We start from the raw sequence: 20,705 nt of genomic DNA, 5'->3' as shown, positions 1-20,705 counted from the left end.
GAGTCAGCTTTAGACTGGGGGGGGGGGGGGGGGAATTGTCCTCAAACTGCCTCTTAAGAACTACCAATAACAAATTATTCTGATGACTATTATTCCATGTATTGGGCCATTCTGTAATAAACTTATGTTCCCTTATTATTAGAAATGTCTGTAACACGTTTCTTAATAATAAATTTTTTAAATAAGTTTTCCTTATTATAAGTAAGATTAGAGGGGAGTAGTACCATTCCTGGCAATGGTAGACTAAGTGGTTTCAGACTTAAATCTCAATTCCGTCTTTTCTCCAAGTAATTTTAACTAGAAAAGCAGGACAAAATATTGTTTCAAATTTGTTTCAGGCATCAGAAAACAACAAGAGCATCAAGAACTTGCAAAGTTAAGATCTATAATAGAAGATATTCATTGAAAAACAAATATCCTTCAATAATAAAATTAATGAATTGTGGCATATCCACACAACAATATTATACAGCAATGCAAATGACTCCCATATGTAATTACAGGAATGACTAACATATAGTACTGACTGAAAGAAGACAGAGTTTAAAACATATGCTGCTGCATGATTACATTTTTATGAAATTCAAATGCAGGCAAAGTGGTAACATGTTATCACACTATAGCTTCCAATGAAGATTAAGTAATATAATATTGGAGAAGACCCCCATCCAGATAATAACTAAAACATAACTATATTTTCAGTAAAACTATAGACTCTGGCTTACAGAGTTTAAAACAAACAAAACAGCTAGCTAAAGACACTCAGGAGTAAACAGCAACAGGTAAATTTTGGTAGGAAGATATGATAGCCTGAATAATGGTCCTAAATATGTTCACATCCTAATTTCTGGAACGGAGACTTACATGGCAAAAGATACTTCACAGTTATGACTTAATTAGGGGTTGTGACATGAGGGTTTTATCCTGGATTATCAATGTAGGCTGGATTTGATAACAAGGGTACTTAATAACAGAGACACTAGAAAGTCAAAGGCTAATGAACGTAATCTGAGGACAAAAAGCAATGTGATAAGGGGCCATATAAAGAAGAAACATAAGACTAAGGAACTGAGGGGACAAATAAAAGAAAAAACAAAATCAAAGATGTAAACCCAACCATGTGAATGATTACATTAACTGTCAAAAGTTAAATGGTGCAAATAAAATGCAGAGATTTTAAGATTGGAAAAAAGAAAAAAACAAGATCCATTGTAAGCTCTCTACCAAAAGAAGAGTAGATGAAAGAATACCAATAGGTTGAATGGAAAATGAAAAAGATATTATCACATATATAACAAGCCTAATAAGAAAGAAATGGTTGTATTAATACCAGCTAAAACGTATGTCAAGACAAAAAATTACCAGAAGTAAAAATATATTTCATAGTGATAAAAGAGTCAATTTATTGGGTAAAACTAAAACCGTAAGTGTGTATGTGCCTAATAAGAGGGCTTCAAAATATATAAAGGGAAAAAAAGGCAAAATTAAAAGGCAATTCCACAATCATAGGAAGAAATAATTAACTCTTTACAAATTATAAAGAATATACTGCTCACAAAAATTAGGTAATCGGACAACGTGCAGATACTCCAGTACTTTCAACCTTTTGTATGGTGCATTTTCACCAATGAAATAAAAGTTGGTTTTGCGTCTCATTTGCATAATTAAACTTTCTTTGTCTTGTTTGCTTTTTTCATCTTCTTGTTGAATTAAAAAAATCAAATGCTTCTTTTTTTATCACTTCATATTCATTTTGAAATATCCCCAAATTTTTCTGAGCAGTATATATATACATATATATCAAACGCTAGAAATCACCTATACCTAACTCTTATTTTTAGCTCAACACAACCAACAAATGCATTTGTTTTCAAGTGTTGAACCAGTAAGTCTCAATATATTTCAAAAGAATAAGATGAGGCAGAGTATACTGTATGAATAAAGGAAAATTAGAAATCGTTTACCAGGAAATATTTAAAATAAGCCAAATATTCTGATCAAACTATAGGAAGTCAAATATATATCTCCCATGGATCAGAAGAAAGCACAAGTAGAAAACATTTTCAAATGAATGATAATGAAAATACGAAATATAAAAATTTGCAGAATACAACTAAAGCAATACAACGAAGCATATACTTTTAAATACTTAGAGAAAATTAAACTTCCACTTTAGAAAATTAGAAGTAAGCAGAAGTAAATAATAAAGACAACAGAATCAATGAAAAAAAAATCTATAAAATATAAAACAAAAACAACATTGGAGGAAAAAAATCAGTGGGGGGAAAAATGTGATTTCTTGCAAAGATCAATGAAGTTAATAAACCTCTAGCCAGGATGATCATCAAAAGAAAGAAAACAAATTACAAATATTGACCAACTTATGCAACTTATGACCATTTGACTTTACAACCACAATCGCTAGCCACAACTGCTCCGTGTCTGGCAGCGCAAGCGTTGCCCAGCTGGACGTACCACAGTGCGGACCAGCTCTGGCAGCACTACCATCTCCGCATGCACCATTTCAACTGTTATCCCAGACTCGGTACAGCAATTTGTGTTTTGTGTCTTGGACATTTTTCATCAAACCCCCCCCAAGATGTCTACCAAGAGGAAATTGTCTTTGCAAATATTAAACCAGTTGTACTGGTAATGCTGTGTTTTACTTAAACCTGATGAATTTAAAAATAAGAAACAAAATGGTGCAGAGATGATAAAAATGGCATAAAATGAACAAAGAAAATTATGATAAAATATGACTTAAAGATTTTTATAACATCATTTCACAGTACTGTACATATAGCCTACTCAACTTACAACCAAATAGTGTTATGACCGGTCTGTCGGAACTCATCATGGTTGTAAGTCAAGCACTAGCTGTACCATTATCAGGAATGAAAGAGGGTACATTTCACTAAAGATTCTATTGTAATTAAAAAGAAAATAAAGTTATAAAAGAAAAATATAGTAAATCTGCCAACTATATGAAATAAGCAAATTCCTTGAAAGAAAATACAAAACTAAACTAAGTAGTAACAACACTTTGAACCATTCTGTATATACTGAAGGGACTGAATTTGTAGTTAAAAAGCTCTCTCTTCACAAAGAAAACTGTAGACCCAGATAGATGACTTTACTGGTAAATTCTACATAACATTTAAGGAAGAAGTAATACCAATCATACACACTCATTAGAGAAAAGAAAAATTCCCAACTCATTTTGTGAGGCCAAAATTACCCTAATGCAAAAGTCATAGTCACATGAAGAAAATTTGAGTAACATCACATATGACAAAAATGCAAAATCCCTTAACCAAATATTACAACATTGAAGCCAAGAACATAATACATGACTAAAAGAGGTTTACAGAAGAAAAAAAAAAAAAAAAACACTTGAAGAAATCAAGCAATGTAATTAACCATGTAACACATTAAAATAGAAAATCCATAGGATCTCAATAGATAAAGAACAGTAATTTGACAAACTTAAAACATTCATTACAAAGGATGAGGGGAATAAAAACTCTCCAAGTAAAATTAGTGACAGAAGGAAACTTCTTCCGTCTAAATCTACAGAAACCTTACAGCGTTAGCTCATACTCAACGGTGAAAACTGAATGTTTTCCCTCAGAGGTAAGGAACAGCACAACAATGTTTCCTTCTATTCCACACTGTATTAAATATCCCTGCTAATCCAACAAGGCAACAAAAATATTAAGAGTATCGACAGATTAGAAAAGAAAAGTTAGAAGGTAAATTTGCCTTTATCTGCACACAGCATGCTGAAGTACATAGAAAATCCTAAAAAATGTAGAGCAAAGATACTAGAATTATTAATTAGGTTATCAGAATAGGCTGCTAGGTAAATGCACAATAATCTATTGTGCTCCTATGTAATAGTAACAACTGAAAATAAAATTTTATATAATGCCTCCAATCACAATTGTATCAAAAAAGTAAAATAATAGAAATAAACTTTTAAATGTGCAATGAAAACTATAAAACATTGCTGAGGAAAATTAAAGAAGACCTAAATAAATGGCGAGGTATACCATACTCATGAACTAGGAAAGGCATTATTATTGAAGCAATTCTCCCTAAATTGGTTTATGCATACAATGTGGTACCAATCAAAACCTAGTAAGAGAAACTGACAAATTACTTCTAAACTTTATATGTAAAGGCAAAAAAAATCAAAACAATTTTGAAAACAAAACCACACAAAAAAAACCCAGAACATGCATTGCTTGATATCAAGACTACAGCTAACAAAATAGTGTAATATTGGCTTAAAAATAGACACACATCACTGGAACATAATAGAGGATCTACAAATAGACAAAAAATTAAATGGTCAATTGATATTTGTCAAAGAAGAAATGGTAATTCAATTTTGAAAGGATAGTCTTTCCAATAAATGATGCTGGGAACAACTGGATATCAATTTGACTGAAGGGAGGTACAGGGGTTGGGGGAGAGTCTACACATTGATGTTTATCTTACATCATAAACAACCTGACAATTTGAAGTATACCATAAACCAAAACATAATAATGTGAGTACAGAACTTCTAGGGGAAAAAAGATAAGGAAATTTTTATAATCTTGGGGTAGGCAAAGATTTCTTAACAGAACTCAAAAATTATAAGTATAAAAAAAATTGATTAAATGAACTTCATGAAAATTATAAACATTTACCAAAGGCACAATTAAGAAAACAAAAAGACAAACAGTAGACTGTAAGAAATTATTTCCAAAACATATACCTGATAAAAGGATTTTATCCAGTTTGCAGAGTCTATACAACTCAATAACCTCCCTCCCCAGCCTGAACAGATAAGATACTGTCTGATTCAAGAATGGCTCAATAGCCTGACCAGGAGGTGGCGCAGTGGATAGATAGAGTGTTGGACTGGGATGCAGAAGACTCAGGTTTGAGACCCCGAGGTCACCAGCTTGAGCGCAGGCTCATCTGGTTTGAGCAAAAAGCTCACCAGCTTGGACCCAAGGTTGCTGGCTTGAGCAAGGGGTTACTCGGTCTGCTGTAGCCCCTCCACCCCCGGTCAAGGCACATATGAGAAAGCAATCAATGAACAACTAAAATGCCACAACGAAAAACTGATGATTGATGCTTCTCATCTCTCTCCGTTCCTGTCTCTCTGTCCCTATCTATCCCTCTCTGACTATCTCTGTTTAAAAAATAAAAAAAAAGAAGAGAGAGGAGGAGGAGGAGGAGGAGGAGGGGAGAAGGAGAAAAAAGAAAAAGAGATAGCAGCAGCTAAAACTGAGCAAAGGATAGAGGCAATTAAGAAAAGGAGGAGTGGTGTAGCCTGTGATGGCGCAGTGGATAGAGCAGGGGTCCTTAAACTTTCTACATAGGGTGCCAGTTCACTGTCCCTCAGACTGTTGGAGGGCCAGAGTATAAAAAAAAAACTATGAACAAATCCCTATGCACACTGCACATATCTTATTTCTAAGTAAAAAACCAAAACGGGAACAAATACAATATTTAAAATAAAGAACAAGTAAATTTAAATCAACAAACTGACCAGTATTTCAATGGGAACTATGCTCCTCTCACTGACCACCAATGAAACAGGTGCCCCCTTCCAGAAGTGCGGTGGGGGCCAGATAAATGGCCTCAGGGGGCCGCATGTGGCCCACGGGCTGTAGTTGGGGGACCCCTGGGATAGAGCATTGACCTGGAATGTCGAGTTTGCCAGTTTGAAGCCCTGGGGTTACCCAGTCAAGGCACATGCAACAAGCAAGCAGTGAACAATTAAAACGAGCTGATACTTCTTGCTCCCTTACTCCTCTCTGTGTAAAATCAATAAATAAAATCTTTAAAGGGAAAATCAAAAAGAAAAGAAGGTATATACAAAAGGTCAATAGCTTAACATCACTAATCAGGAAATGTAGATAAAACCAAAATGAAAACCACCACTTAACTATTCGAATGGCTAAAGCTAAAAAATTGACAATACTAAATGCTAATAGAGATGCAGAACAATTGGGAACCTCTTACAATGCTAATTGAAATCCAGAACAGCACAACTTCTTTGGGAAAGTTTAGTATTTAAACCTACAACTGCAATATTACCCAGCATTTCCCAATACTAGGTATATATACCAAAGGAAATGCAAACCTATGATCTCACAAAGACAAATAATGTTCACAGCATTTCATTCATATTTTCCCAAAAACTGGACAAAAACCAAATATGTATCAACTGATAAACAGAAAAATTGTGGCTTTATTATTCTATAAAATACTACTTAACAATAAAAGAACACAATATTGATATGTACAACATGGATGAATCTCAATAGTAGTACGCTAAATATAAAATGTGAAAAACAAAAGAATACATGCTGTTTGAATCCAGTTGTGTGACATTCTAGAAAAGAAAAAATTAGAGAGAAAGCAGACAACTAACTAGTTGCCTGGGACCAGGGGTCAAAAGTAGGAACAACTGTAAAGGGGCACAAGAGAACAGAGTGATGGAAATGTTCTATATCTTGATTGTGGTAATGGTTAAACAACGCCATATAAATTGATGAAACGCAGCAAATTTTTACTCTTAAAAGAATGTAAATTTTAACTCAAAAAAGCAAGAGAAAAAAATCTAAATATTTTTGTGAAGCGATAATTAATTAGTTTATTGGAAAAGCAAGCAACAAAAGAACAAAGAAACACTAAAACAGAAAACAACAATGGGGAAGTGGTACCCTTAGCGCTATCATATATTAAAAATTATAAAACCTCTATAAGTAAAATAGTGCACTAGTTCATAAACAGGCCTAAAGAAATAGACCAGATAATCCAGAAACAAAAACTGCATGTGAAAATTTAGCATACAATTAAGATAACATCTCAAATTAGTGGAGAAAAAGATAGATTCTTTTTCTTTTTTTTTTTTATTAAATTTAATGCAGTGACATTGATAAATCAGGGTACATATGTTGAGAGAAAATATCTCTAGATTATTTTGACATTTGATTGTGCTGTATACCCCTCCCCCAAAGTTAAATTGTCTTCTGTCACCTTCTATCTGGTTTTCTTTGTGCCCCTCCCCTCCCCTAACCCCTCTCTCCTTCTTCACCCCCTCCCCCCTCCCCCAACCTCCCACCCCTGTTGCCATCACATTCTTGTTCATGTCTCTGAGTCTCATTTTTATGTCCCTTCTATGTATGGATTCATCTTAGTTTTTTTTTTTTTTCTGATTTACTTATTTCACTCCGTATAATGTTGTCAAGGTCCATCCATGTTATTGTAAATGATCCGATGTCATCATTTCTTATGGCTGAGTAGTATTCCATAGTATATATGTACCAAAGCTTTTTAATCCACTCGTCCTCTGACGGACACTTGGGCTGTTTCCAGAACTTCGCTATTGTGAACAATGCTGCCACAAACATGCGGGTGCATTTCTCCTTTTCGAGCCGTTCTATGGTGTCCTTGGGGTATATTCCTAAAAGTGGGATAGCTGGGTCAAAAGGCAGTTCGATTTTCAGATTTTTGAGGAATCTCCATACTGTTTTCCACAGTGGCTGCACCAGTCTGCATTCCCACCAGCAGTGCAGGAGGGTTCCCTTTTCTCCACATCCTCGCCAGCACTTATTCTGTGTTGTTTTGTTGATGAGCGCCATTCTGACTGGTGTGAGGTGATATCTCATTGTGGTTTTAATTTGCATTTCTCTAATGATTAGTGATGTTGAGCATTTTTTCATATGCCTATTGGCCATCTGTATGCCCTCTTTGGAGAAGTGTCTATTCATCTCTTTTGCCCATTTTTGGATTGGGTTGTTTGTCTTCCTGGTGTTGAGTTTTACAAGTTCTTTATAAATTTTGGTTATTAACCCCTTATCAGATGTATGTTCTCCCATTGTGTAGTTTGTCTTTTTATTCTGTTCTTGTTGTCTTTAGCTGTGCAAAAGCTTTTTAGTTTGATATAGTCCCATTTGTTTATCCTGTCTTTTATTTCACTTCCCCGTGGAGATAAATCAGCAAATATAGTGCTCCGAGAGATGTCGGAGAGCTTACTGCCTATGTTTTCTTCTAAGATGCTTATGGTTTCACGGCCTACATTTAAGTCTTTTATCCATTTTGAGTTTATTTTTGTGAGTGGTGTAAGCTGGTGATCTAGTTTCATTTTTTTGCAGGTAGCTGTCCAATTTTCCCAACACCATTTGCTAAAGAGGCTGTCTTTACTCCATTGTATTTCCTTACCTCCTTTGTCAAATATCAGTTGTCCATAGAACTGTGGGTTTATTTCTGGGTTCTCTGTTCTGTTCCATTGATCTATATGCCTGTTCTTATGCCAGTACCAGGCTGTTTTACAACGGCCTTGTAGTATAACTTGATATCAGGAAGTGTGATACCTCCCACTTTATTCTTCTTTTTTAAGATTGCTGAGGCTATTCGTGTCCTCTTTTGGTTCCATATAAATTTTTGGAATACCCTTAAGATCAGGAACAAGGCAGGGGTGCCCCCTTTCACCACTCTTATTTAACATAGTCCTGGAAGTCCTAGCCACAGCAATCAGACAAGAAGAAGAAATAAAAGGCATTCAAGTTGGAAAAGAAGAAGTAAAACTATCATTATTTGCAGATGATATGATATTGTATATAGAAAACCCTAAAGTCTCAGTCAAAAAACTACTGGACCTGATAAATAAATTCAGCAAAGTGGCAGGATATAAAATCAATACTCAGAAATCAGAAGCATTTTTATACACCAACAATGAACAGTCAGAAAGAGAAATTAAGGAAACAATCCCCTTCACAATTACAACCAAAAAAATAAAGTACCTAGGAGTAAACTTAACCAAGGAGACTAAAGACTTGTACTCGGAAAATTACAAAGCCTTTATAAAAGAAATCAAGGAAGATACAAACAAGTGGAAGCATATACCGTGCTCATGGTTAGGAAGAATAAACATCATTAAAATGTCTATATTACCCAAAGCAATCTATAAATTCAATGCAATACCAATTAAAATACCAAGGACATACTTCAAAGATAAAGATAGATTCTTTTTAAACAATACTCTGTGTTGGCATAAACAGCAAGAAGGAAAAAGATAAACTTGGATGTATCTCATTCTATAAATCAAGGATAAATAGCAAATTGAACAGAAATTTAAATTAAAAAGTAAAACTATTCAGCTACTATATGAAAAACGTGGGTGAATTTCTCTAACACCTAGGAGTGAGGAAAAACTTGTCTTATGATTCAAAATGAAGATACAATTTAAGATTGATAAATCTGACTACATAGGAATTAACTTCTACATGAGCAAAAACAAAGTAAAATGACAAACTGTGACTTATATCACAGAGAAAGGATAAATATAACTTGTACATAAAATATAGTCATATAAAATAGAGAAAGAAAACAATGGCCCAATAGAAAAATGGGCAACAGAAATAAATATTTCAAAGAAAAAGAACCATAATTAGCCTCCAGACCTTAATTAAAAAAAAACAAAATAACCGAACTTCACTAACTACTAAAATTATACACATTTAAACAACCGTAAGACACCATTTCTTACTTATCATATTGGCAAAAAACCCACTGACAAACTTTCTAGGTTGAGACCAAGGGAAAACAAGTATTCTCAAAAGAGTGCTCATAACACTCCACCCACCAATCCACTAATAAAAGGACACTATACCAAAGAGTACCTAGACCAAAGAATCACTAACAACAATATGAAAACACATTTACTATTTACTGCAGTATCATCTGTATAGGCAAATACTGAAGCAAATGACTGAATTAACTATAATAAATCATTATGATGGGCTAGGCAAAGACTTCTCAAGGTATAACACCAAAATATAAGCAACAAAAGAAAACATTCCAAATATCTAGACAAAATATACTATCAAGAAGTGACTATACAAGACTCAAAAAATTTTCAAATTATATAGCCAATAAGCAATTGTAACCAGAAAGTACTATGAAGAATTCTTACAATGATTTAATTTTTAAACTTTTTATAACGGGAAAAGGCATTTCATCAAAGAATATATACAAATAGCCATTACATTCATTAAAAGATGTTCAACATATCAGTCATTAGGAAAATGCAAATAAAAACCTTAAAAAAGATGCCAGTTTACATCCAATAGGATAGCTACACTCAAGAATTGAACAATTATAACTGTTGATGCAGATACAAAGAAATGGAAACCATTGGTGGTAAGACTATAAAATAGTACAGCCACGCTGGAAAACAGTTTCTAAAACTGTTAAACATAGATTTACTCTACAACTCAGCAATTCCACTCTTGGTTATCAACCCAACAGAAATAAATATATGACTCCACACAAAAACTTGTACACAGATGTTCCCAGTAGCTTTATTCAAAATAGCCAAAAAGTGGAAAAACTAAAGTGCCCATCAACTAATGAACAGATAAAATAAAAGGTGATATACCCATACACTAGCATGTTATTAGAGAATCAAAAGAAATAAAGTGTTACTATATGCTACAAATGCATCAACTCTGAAAACACATGCTAAGTGAAAGAAGCCAGTTACAAAAGATCACATGCTATATATGATTCCATTGATGTGAAATATCCTTAAAATACAAATACATACAGACAGTAAGTAGATTAGTACTTGCCAGGGATTGGGCATGAAGTTTCACTATGGAAAGATAGATGGGCATGTCCCAAAATAAGACTAGGGTCATGGTTGCACAACTCTGGAAATGTATTAAGTTACTGAACTGCATAGTTAAAACAGTTGAGTTTTACGGTTTGTAAATTATATTCCAATAAAATTTTTAAAAAGATAAACCACAGACTAGAGAAGATATTGTTAAAACTTCAACAAATCAGCCCTGACTGGTTAGATCGGCTGGTTAGAGCATCATTTTGATGTGTAGAGGTTGCCAGTTCGATCCCCGGTCAGGGCACATACAGGAATAGATTGATGTTTCTGTCTCTCTCCCTTCCTCTCTAAAATTAATTTAAAAAAAAATTTTCCCCATATAGGGGGGTTGAACAAAAACTTGGGTCGGGGGGTGAACACACAATATGGTGTAAAGAGATGGGCACCTGAAACTTGTATACCTATGTTAACCAGTGTTACCCCAATCAACTGAAAAGAGAAAAAAATAAAATCCATGTAAAAACTCTGAAATGGCAATTCAGATAAAGAAACCCCACTTTTCAATATGTAAAAGTATACATGATGTAAAAGATTAGCCTGCCCAAGTAAGTATACACTGCTTAAACTAAGAAAATTTTCTGTGCACAATTATTCATTTAGGTAGGTCTTTTAAATCAGGTTAGTTCCACTGTCCTCAGAGCTCCAATTTTAGACAAACTATACCAAAAATCATTTCCATTATAACTTTCCCAATAAGTCTTTCCTTTTCAGCCTGATAAAGAATCATCTTCTTCGCATTTGGTCTTGCTTGCTTTTAAATTCTCACTTAGGATCATCTTTAGCCAATAAATTGTGTCAGAGTAATCTGATTCTTTTAATAAAATAAAATGTGATTAAAGATAACTCATTTTTTCCCTTTCCAATCCCTCTCCCTAAAAGTAATTTTTAAAGTAATTAACAAAGTTACTTAACAAACAAAAGAAAAGGCATGCAAATGTGCACTAACCTTCCAGTAGTCAGATTGTAAACTGTAGTACCTCTGGTATGCAGATAATGCTGAAAGAAGAAAAATAACTATGAGTGACAATTACGTCCCATTTCAAAATCACTAATACAAGAAACATTATAACAAACTTCCCACCAAACCCACCTCCAAGCAGATAGTGATATTTAAGACCAAATAATTAGAAATCTAGGGCTCTCCCTATTTACAGTCAAACACAACAATGTCAAATACTGTATACAGAGTTCAAGGGTGAAAACCCTGGTCTCATCTCAGATCTATACTGGAAAAGAATCTAGGATACCTCCAGAATCATTAACTTGATCTTCTTCAGAGACTGAATCTGCTAAGAGAATTAAGATTTTTCCAAGGCTACTACAGAATATGATAGATTTGTTCTCACAAGGGATCTTACTTCCAAAAATGACTAAGAGCTCAAAAACCCTCAAAGGGCAAAGGAGCTAGTTTGTCTGTAAAGCTTCCTTTCATACAATCAACAAGAAATCCAGCCCACAAGTACCTTCCTCCAACCCAATTCTAAAATAGAGCATCCTATATCCCTAAAGCCGCCTCAAGGTATAAAGGGCTCTGAGAAAAAGTAAGGTAGTTCCTATCCATCTAAAAACTCAGTGAGGAGGAAGTTAAAAAGTAAATAAGTTATTGTATTTCCTCATATATAAGTTGCACCTCACCCACCCCCGAAAACTTTGGGGTCTAAAACCTGGGTGCATCTTATACAGTGATTGTAGGTATTTTTTTTTACTTGCATTTCCCACTTTTTCGCACTTGTTTTTGTGCTCATTGTTGAAGACAGTGATTCATCATCAGACACAGATGAAGACAAGCTAATAATGGATGAGAGTTTTGACAGTGATGAGGAGTTGTATGAATTTTATGATGAATCAAACAAGTTCAATAACTGTATGTAATACATTTTATTTTTCCAATTTTCAGACCACAAAATTAAGGTGCGTCTTATATATGGGAGTGTCTTATACATGGGAAAATACAGTATATATGCACATTAGAATTAGTCTAGAGCAGGGGTCTCAAACTCGCGGCCCGCCGAACAGTTTTGTGCGGACCGCAGACTAATCCACGAAGTTCAAAATATTTTGGATAAAATTAAGTAAGCCTAGGGGCCTACTTGTATTTTTCATTTCTCTAGCATTCTAGCTAGATATTAGCTTAGTTAACAGCAGCTGTGATGCGAACTACAGTTTCTGGTCATTTTGTGACACTGAGTAAACTGCATGTACGATTGTGCTTGTTGTACTGATTTTTTTTTGTTTTCAACTGCAGTGAGAAAAGTGTTGCGTAACAGTTGCCTTTTGTAGACCTAGTGCAGCCCGCCGAATGGCTGTGATCTTGCTCTGTGGCCCACATGCTGAGTTGAGTTTGAGACCCCCAGTCTAGAACATAATAAATATGTATTTTCTGATGGCTTTAGGCAACCCCTGTGTTTTGGTCGCTTGACCCCCGCCGGGGTTGCGACCCACAGGTTGAGAACCGTTGGTCTGGAGAGATCCCTTATTAAAAACTGATGAGCAATAAATATGTCATAGGAATGCAATTTACAACATGGTAACTTATCTGAAAGCTGCTAAAGGAGTAAATCTTAAAAGTTCTCATCACAAGAAAAAAATTTTTTGTAATTATGTATGGTGATGAATGTTAACTAGACTTACTATGATGATTTCCCAATGTATACAAATACCAAATATGTTATATACCTAAAACTAGTATTATATTTCAGTTATACTTTAATTTTTTAAAAAAATTACTGTTAAGATTTTCAAATAAGATTTCCAACAAGTATAAAACAATTTCTTTTTTTTTTTTTTGGTATTTTTCTAAAGCTGGAAATGGGGAGGCAGTCAGACAGACTCCCGCATGTGCCTGACCGGGATCCACCCGGCACGCCCACCAGGGGGCGATGCTCTGCCCATCTGGGGCGTCACTCTGTTGCGACCAGAGCCATTCTAGCGCCTGAAGCAGAGGCCATGGAGCCATTCCCAGTGCCTGGGACATCTTTGCTCCAATGGAGCCTTGGCTGCAAGAGGGGAAGAGAGAGACAGAGAGGAAGGAGAGGGGGAGGGGTGGAGAAGCAGATGGGCGCTTCTCCTGTGTGCCCTGGCCAGGAATCGAACCCGGGACTTCCGCACACCAGGCCGATGCTCTACCACTGAGCCAACCGGCCAGAGCTAATAAAACAATTTTATATTGATAAAAATAGAACATTTGAATTAACATTTTCTAAAATTCTGTGTAAAATTTTCATTTTTTTTTTCAGTCAATAGCCTAAATACATACGAATATCATAGAGAATTTTCTGAATATATTCAAATTAGAAATGTATTGCCCAAAACATCACATATCTGAACAAGTAATTTACAAGAATAATGTTCATCTTTTTCACATGAAGATGATGCCAACCAATTATTGAAAGGACATTAATAGACCAGTAGTTTTCAACCACCGGTCTGCAAGAGTTAACCACCTGATGTTGTATGAAGATTACAGAGTCTATAATCAGTGGGTCCATAATCTTCATACAACATCAGAGTGGTTAACTCTTTCATGGACCTGCATGGAATTTCTGGAAGACTGGCACCAGTCCAGAGACCACCAGTTGAAAACCACTGATTTAGACTGTAATTTTTCCAGTTTTACTTTAGAGTTGATTTCAAGCCATCCTCCATTTTCTAATTCTGTACTCCTAAGTGTAGTTAGATTAGAAAAGTCATTAATTAATGGTCTTCTAAAAAAAGAACAAACCAACTTATCAAATTTGCTGGTACAGAATGAGTCAAAAAAGGTTTGTGTTCAGAAATCACCACTCTTGTAAATGACAGAGGAGGTAAATGTGGTATTCACATCCTCCCACAATCACACCAAAATTACAACTAAACTACGGAACAACCATCATTCAAAACTGCCTAGAATCTAGCTGAACAGAAGTCCTATAACTAAGGATGTAAACATGAAGCCGTGTCAAGACTAGGAGGGGCAGAGATGTGGAACACGCTGATCCCACACCCACTGATGTTGATTAAAAACATCAGGAGGAATATCTAGGCTGGGGAGAGTCCCCTGAGGAGCAAGGGGTCCCAGCACCACACCAGGCCCCCCAGCCAGGGTTCCAGTGACAGAAAGAGAAGTCCCCATAACTTCTGGCTGTGAAAACCAGCAGAGACTGTGACTGAAATGAGATAAAAGGCTGCTGGAATCCCAGATGTTAACTCTTTAAAGGCCGGAATATAAACTTACTGGAATGGATTCACTCACTCTTGAGCTCCAGCTTTGGAGCAGCAGCTTGAAAAGCATCAGGAACATACAGAAAGGAACTGAATTGTTTCGCTTTAAGATAAGAACTGGAGGGGTAGCTATTTCCCAGACAGAGTGCTGGCAGAGGCCAGGCCACTGTTCCTTTGTTGGCAGGCAGGCACCATATCTGAATCTCCATCAACTTATCTAACCCTATCTGTTCTGCTCTGGTGATTTCCTGAGACCCCAACCCATCTAACATACAGGTCCATCCAAACCGTTCTGAGTGGCTATGCTACTCAAATGGCCTAGCTCATGTTGCAGAACTTCCTAAAATCTCTCAAAGTTTCATAAACCCCAAACAAGCAGCATTTTGCCTCAGCATGCCCCATACCTCTTACTGAAGTGGTTGGTCCCAGGCCCACACTAGTGGCAACCTGCCTTGGTTCACATCTTAGCCTCTCCAGGGCACCTCCAAGCCCAGCACAAGTAGTGGCCATCTGAAGATTGCTTTGTTCCTCATGGGGGCTGGCCCCAGGCAAGGCACTTGCAGAGACTGACCTTGGCCTGCACCTCCCAGGAGGCTTTGGAACCAGTGCACCCAATGGACAGCTTCAGACTACACTGAAGTGACATACATACTTAAGGAGCAGACTACTGGGTACCAGAGCCCCACTGAAGCAAGTCTTGCTCCCTGGGGTCAGCCCCTGTACAGCATCTCCTCCACTTAGGCCACAGCCGATTGGCCTGGGTGTAAATCCCTCCCAGTGACATACCAACAGCAATCAAGACTCAAGTACAATAGGCGAGTATGGGTATGAGGGTTATACCTGATATGCCCAGCTCAAGTGACCGGAAAGGATGCAACACTGGACCCTAGGTAACCCTAATACATATATAAGGCCATTATAACGACCAGAAGAAGTAGCCATTCCACCTAATTCATAGATAAAAGCACAGGAAGACAGGCAAAATAAGGAGACAAAGAAACATGACCCAAATGAAAGAACAAAGCAAAACTCTAAAAAAAAGAACTCAACAAAATGGAGGCAAGCAATCCACCAGATGCAGAGTTCAAAACACTGATTATAAGAATACTCAAGGAATTCAGGCGAAGAATTGACGAACTCAATGAGAACTTTAACAAAGAGATAGGAAATATAAAAATGGTGATAGAAAACATAAAAACTAACCACTTTGATATGAAGAGAACAATTAACTGAAATAAAGTTATATGTTACAGGAAATCAACAGTATACTAAATGAAATGATCAAATCAAAGATTTGGGGAAAAAAAAAAGCAGAAAACACCCAATCAGAAAAAGAAAAAGAATCCCCCCAAAATTAGGATAGTGTAAGGAGCCGCTGAGGTAACTATAAGTGTAGCAACATTCGCATCATTGAGGTGCTAGAAGAACAGAATGAGCAAAGAACTGAATAACGAGTTTGAAAAAATGATGAAAAATACCCTAATATGGTAAAGGAAATAGACATACAAGTCCAGGAAGAGCAGAGTCCCAAACAAGATGAACTCAAAAAGATCCACATCAAGACACATCATAAAATGTGGAAGTTTAAAGAGAAAAGAGAGAATCTTAAAAGCAGCAAAACAAAAGCAGTTAGTTACCTACAAGAGAGCTCCCACAGGACTGTCAGCTGATTTCTCAACAGAAACTTTGCAAGCCAGAAGGGAGTGGCATGAAGCATTCAGTGATGAAAAGCAAGGACCTACAACCAAGATAACTCTACCCAGCAAAGAGTATCATTTAGAATTGAAGGACAGATAAAGAGCTTCCCAGACAAGAAAAAGTTAAAGGAGTTCATCAAATTAGTTCACCAAATCAGTTTTACAACAAATGTTAAAGGATCTTTTATTTCCCTTTAGTGAGAGGAGAGGCGGCAGAGAGAGAGACTTCTACATGCGCCCCAACTGGGATCCACTGGGACTGCCTCTTTGGGGCGATGCTCTACTCATCTGGGGCCATTGCTCTGTTGCTCAGCAATTGAACTCTTTTACCACCTGAGGCGAGACCATGGAGTCATCCTCAGCACCTGGGGCCAACTTGCTCCAACTGAGCCATGGCTGTGAGACGGGAGGATAGAGATAGAGAAGAGGGGGAGAGATGGTGCCTTCTCCTGTGTGCCCTGACCAGGAATCAAATCCAGAACATCAACACATGCCAGGCCGAGGCTATTCCGCTGAGCCAACCAGCCAGGGCCAAAGAGTATTATTTAAGAAGAAGAAAAAAAGAGATAAAAAATATGTGTAAGAAAATGGCAATGAATACAATTACTTTAAATGCAAATGGATTAAATGTTCTAATAAAAATACATAGGTGACTGAATGAATAACAGAACCCTTACATACGCTGTCTACAAGAGACTCATTTCAGATCAAAAGACACATACAGACAGAAAGGGATGAAAAAAGGTATTTCAAGAAAATGGAAACAAACAAAAGACCTGGAGTAACAATATTTACACCAGACAAAACAGACTTTTAAACAAAGGCTATAATAAAAGACAAAGAAGGACCTAACAACTCCACTTCTGGGTATTTATCTGAAGAAACCAAAAAAACTAAATTAAAAAGACATACATATCATCCATATGTTAAGTGCAGCATTAATTACAATAGCCAAGATATGAAAGTAACCTAAGTGTCCACCAATAGATAAACGGATAAAGAAATGATGCATATATACAATTCAGCCACTAAAAAAGCATGAAATCTTGCCATCTTCAACAACATAGACGGACCTAGAGTAAAATAAGTCAGACAGAGAAAGGCAAATGCCATGTGATTTCACTTATATGTGGAATATTTTTTTAAAGGATATGAAAAAGCCAAACATAAAAAGACTCACAGACACAGAAAACATTTTGCCAGCTGCCAAATGGAAGAGGAATTGGGGGTAAGGGTGAAAAACGTGAAGGGGTTAAGAAGTACAAATTAGAAGTTGCAGAATAGTCATGGGGTTGTAGAGTGCACCATAGAGAATATAGCTAATAATACTCTAATAACTATGTATGGTAACAGGTGGGTACTAGATTTATCAGGGTGATCGTGAGTTATATAAATGTCTAATCATTGTGTTGTACACCTGAAACTAATACAATAATGTACATTAACTATAATTGAAAATTTAAAATTTGTTTTTTTAAATCATCACTGATTTGTACATAACAGTCATGGAATAGGTGTTCTCTCTACTACTAAATGTGAACAAGGAAGTATACATCACCAAGTGCCACTCCAAAGGGAACTATTCTTAGGATGAAGCCCATAGACAACAGCTGAGGAATATAATACCTAACACAAAATTCATGTATGAATTTCCAATTACGTGAGGCAATCAACCCCCTTATTGTTTAAGCTAGGCTGAGGTCCTTGATATTTGTGCCCAGGGTCCCTGATAATTTTGTGCAGTACCATACCAATCCTGGACGGCCTTTTCTTTTTTATAGTGAGAAGGAGGGGAGATACAGAGACAGACTCCCGCATGTGCCCAACCAGGATTCACCTGGCAACCCCTGTCTGGGGCAGATGCTCAAATCAACCAAGCTATCCTCAGCGCACGGGGCCGACCCTTGAACCAACTGAGCCATTGGCTGTAGGAGGAGAAGAAAGAGAGAAGGGCGACAAAAAGGGGAAGAGAGGCAGATGGTCACTTCCACTGAGCAAACCAGACCTCTACTGCCCTTTTGGTGATGTTACAAAATTTCAACAAATTTGAAGGGTATGTATCCAAAAACCTTAATAATACATGACTTCATAAAATGCCCATTTTAGAATTTAAAAAAACCTTAAAAAGATAGCATGATGCCCTCCAAAGTAACTGAAACTGAGGTATAAGAAGCCTATGTGATTATCAGTTGGGAAAAACATGGCATCCATGCTACAATATGGTAAAATGAGAAATAAATATGAACCCTCAAATTCAATGTCAAAACAGTAAATGCTCCAAATTTCAAGCACAGATTTATAAATGAGACATTTTTCATGAACACTTGTTACCTTTCCACTTATTTACACATTTCTCAACAATTACACTTTACTCCATTATGCCTAGCATCATATTTTATGAAAGATCCTAATATATTTTGTTTTCTAATCCAACTAAATCATTAAAACCCTGCAGACTATACAAGTACTCATCACCAGGGTCTCTAGTGAAATTCTTTTAACCAAATCACAGATCTTATTTCTAATTTTTATGTGAGTCATCTCGTCATAAAAAAAAATCCTAATCTACTCTAACTAGATTTTTCCAAAGTCCTCAATAAAGAATGAGAAAAATCATTGATTTGGGCATTCTTATAATGCTTAAATAAACCTGTTTCATAATGAATGTAGCATATGTCTCACTGGGTTTCTCCTACCCTAAACCATAAAACCTTCATTTTGTTATTCTCGAGCTCTTTATTGGCTCCTGAAGTCCTTGTTTGTCCCACTAGGAAATCTTTCTGACATTACTTCAGGCAAAACTTGTCTTCTTTAGCCACCTGACCAAGAATGGTGTGCCAAATGTTACTATTAACTCTTTGTCAACCAATTTCCAAAGTTCAACTCTTTTTGATATTTGGAACCAACTTTACAGACAAACTTCAAATTATATGTTAATAACTTAAGTTTAAAATACTTTATTTTCAAATAACCCCATTTAGTATTTTTAGACTTAAAAAACATAGAGAAATATAATGAATAAAAAAGGTCATAAAAAACTGGCAAAGTATTAAAAAAGGAATTAGATCTAAAAAAAGGAACTAGGTCAAAAAAATAAATGCAAAAGAAAGCAATGAGAAGCAAGTAAAATTTAACCAAGTTGGTACAGGTTCTGTAATCTTTCTCAAACATTCTCTTTTATTTGGCCCTTTCCCCCATAAAATTAAAGAAAGAAATTGAACAAGAAAATTATCAAGGATTAAAAGAATCACCTATAAAGTTGAAAGATAGTGCCACACACAGTCATCTGTCCTTTAACTTCATAATCCTGATATATACCATTTTCCATATATGAAATTGATTAAATAATAATAGTAATACTGGTTATACTCAGTAGTGATAAGGGAAATACCCAATAGTGGCAAGAATTCAAGAAAATAGCAGTTTTATCATTCAGCTAGTACTATAGGTATAAATTAGTAAAACTTTTTGTAGCATAATTTAGTGCTATCTCAAAAGTTTTAATATATACATATACTTTCACTCAGTAGAGCATATCAAGGTATTCCTTCTAAGAATATAAACATGGATGTGTGTGCAAAGAGTTAGCTACCAGGATAGACAATACAGTAACTATGTTAATAGAAAAAGAAAAGAAATAGTCTATGCACCCAACAGGGAACTGTTCAAACTAGATGACAGAATACTATGCAGGAAAATAAAAATGTTACATGTATGTTTCTGAGATAGATTAATATGATACACTGGCTTAAAGAAAGTTGCAGAGTTTAATTCTATTTTTAAATACTAAAACTTTATTGTAATCGAAGTCTCTAAAGATTTATGTTAAAATTGTTTTTAAAAAGCTTTGCCTTTAGATGATAAAACAACTGGGGCACAATTTTTTTTTTTTAATTTTCTGTTGCATGAGGTCTTAGAACTGTTTCTATATATTTCTACATGGCTCATTCCAAATCTGAAATCCGTTTTTTGGTGCATGCTCTAGTTTTTATGCAATTTTAATTTATTTTTGTTACAGTTATTGGCATGCATTGGTTTTTAAATTGGAGTTAAAGGGCAACGACTCTTGGATTGAACATAACCACAAGGCAATTAATGTTTTACAAACATTACTTTTA

General features: G+C 35.7%; 1 protein-coding gene across 3 annotated transcripts in view; it reads right to left on the bottom strand.

Moving 5' to 3' along the window:
* Nucleotides 1-20,705, bottom strand: part of KDM6A (lysine demethylase 6A) — a 250,028-nt gene that overhangs the window by 144,997 nt on the left and 84,326 nt on the right. For all 3 annotated transcript variants that reach the window (XM_066250321.1, XM_066250322.1, XM_066250323.1), the window contains exon 4: nt 11,637-11,686. In XM_066250321.1, the coding sequence (XP_066106418.1) occupies nt 11,637-11,686 (50 nt within the window). The remainder of the gene's footprint in view (nt 1-11,636; nt 11,687-20,705) is intronic.

Source organism: Saccopteryx bilineata, chromosome X (genome assembly GCF_036850765.1).
Source record: "Saccopteryx bilineata isolate mSacBil1 chromosome X, mSacBil1_pri_phased_curated, whole genome shotgun sequence".
In the NCBI taxonomy this organism is placed as follows: Eukaryota; Metazoa; Chordata; class Mammalia; order Chiroptera; family Emballonuridae; genus Saccopteryx; species Saccopteryx bilineata.
This window is presented reverse-complemented; position numbering and strand designations above follow the sequence as displayed.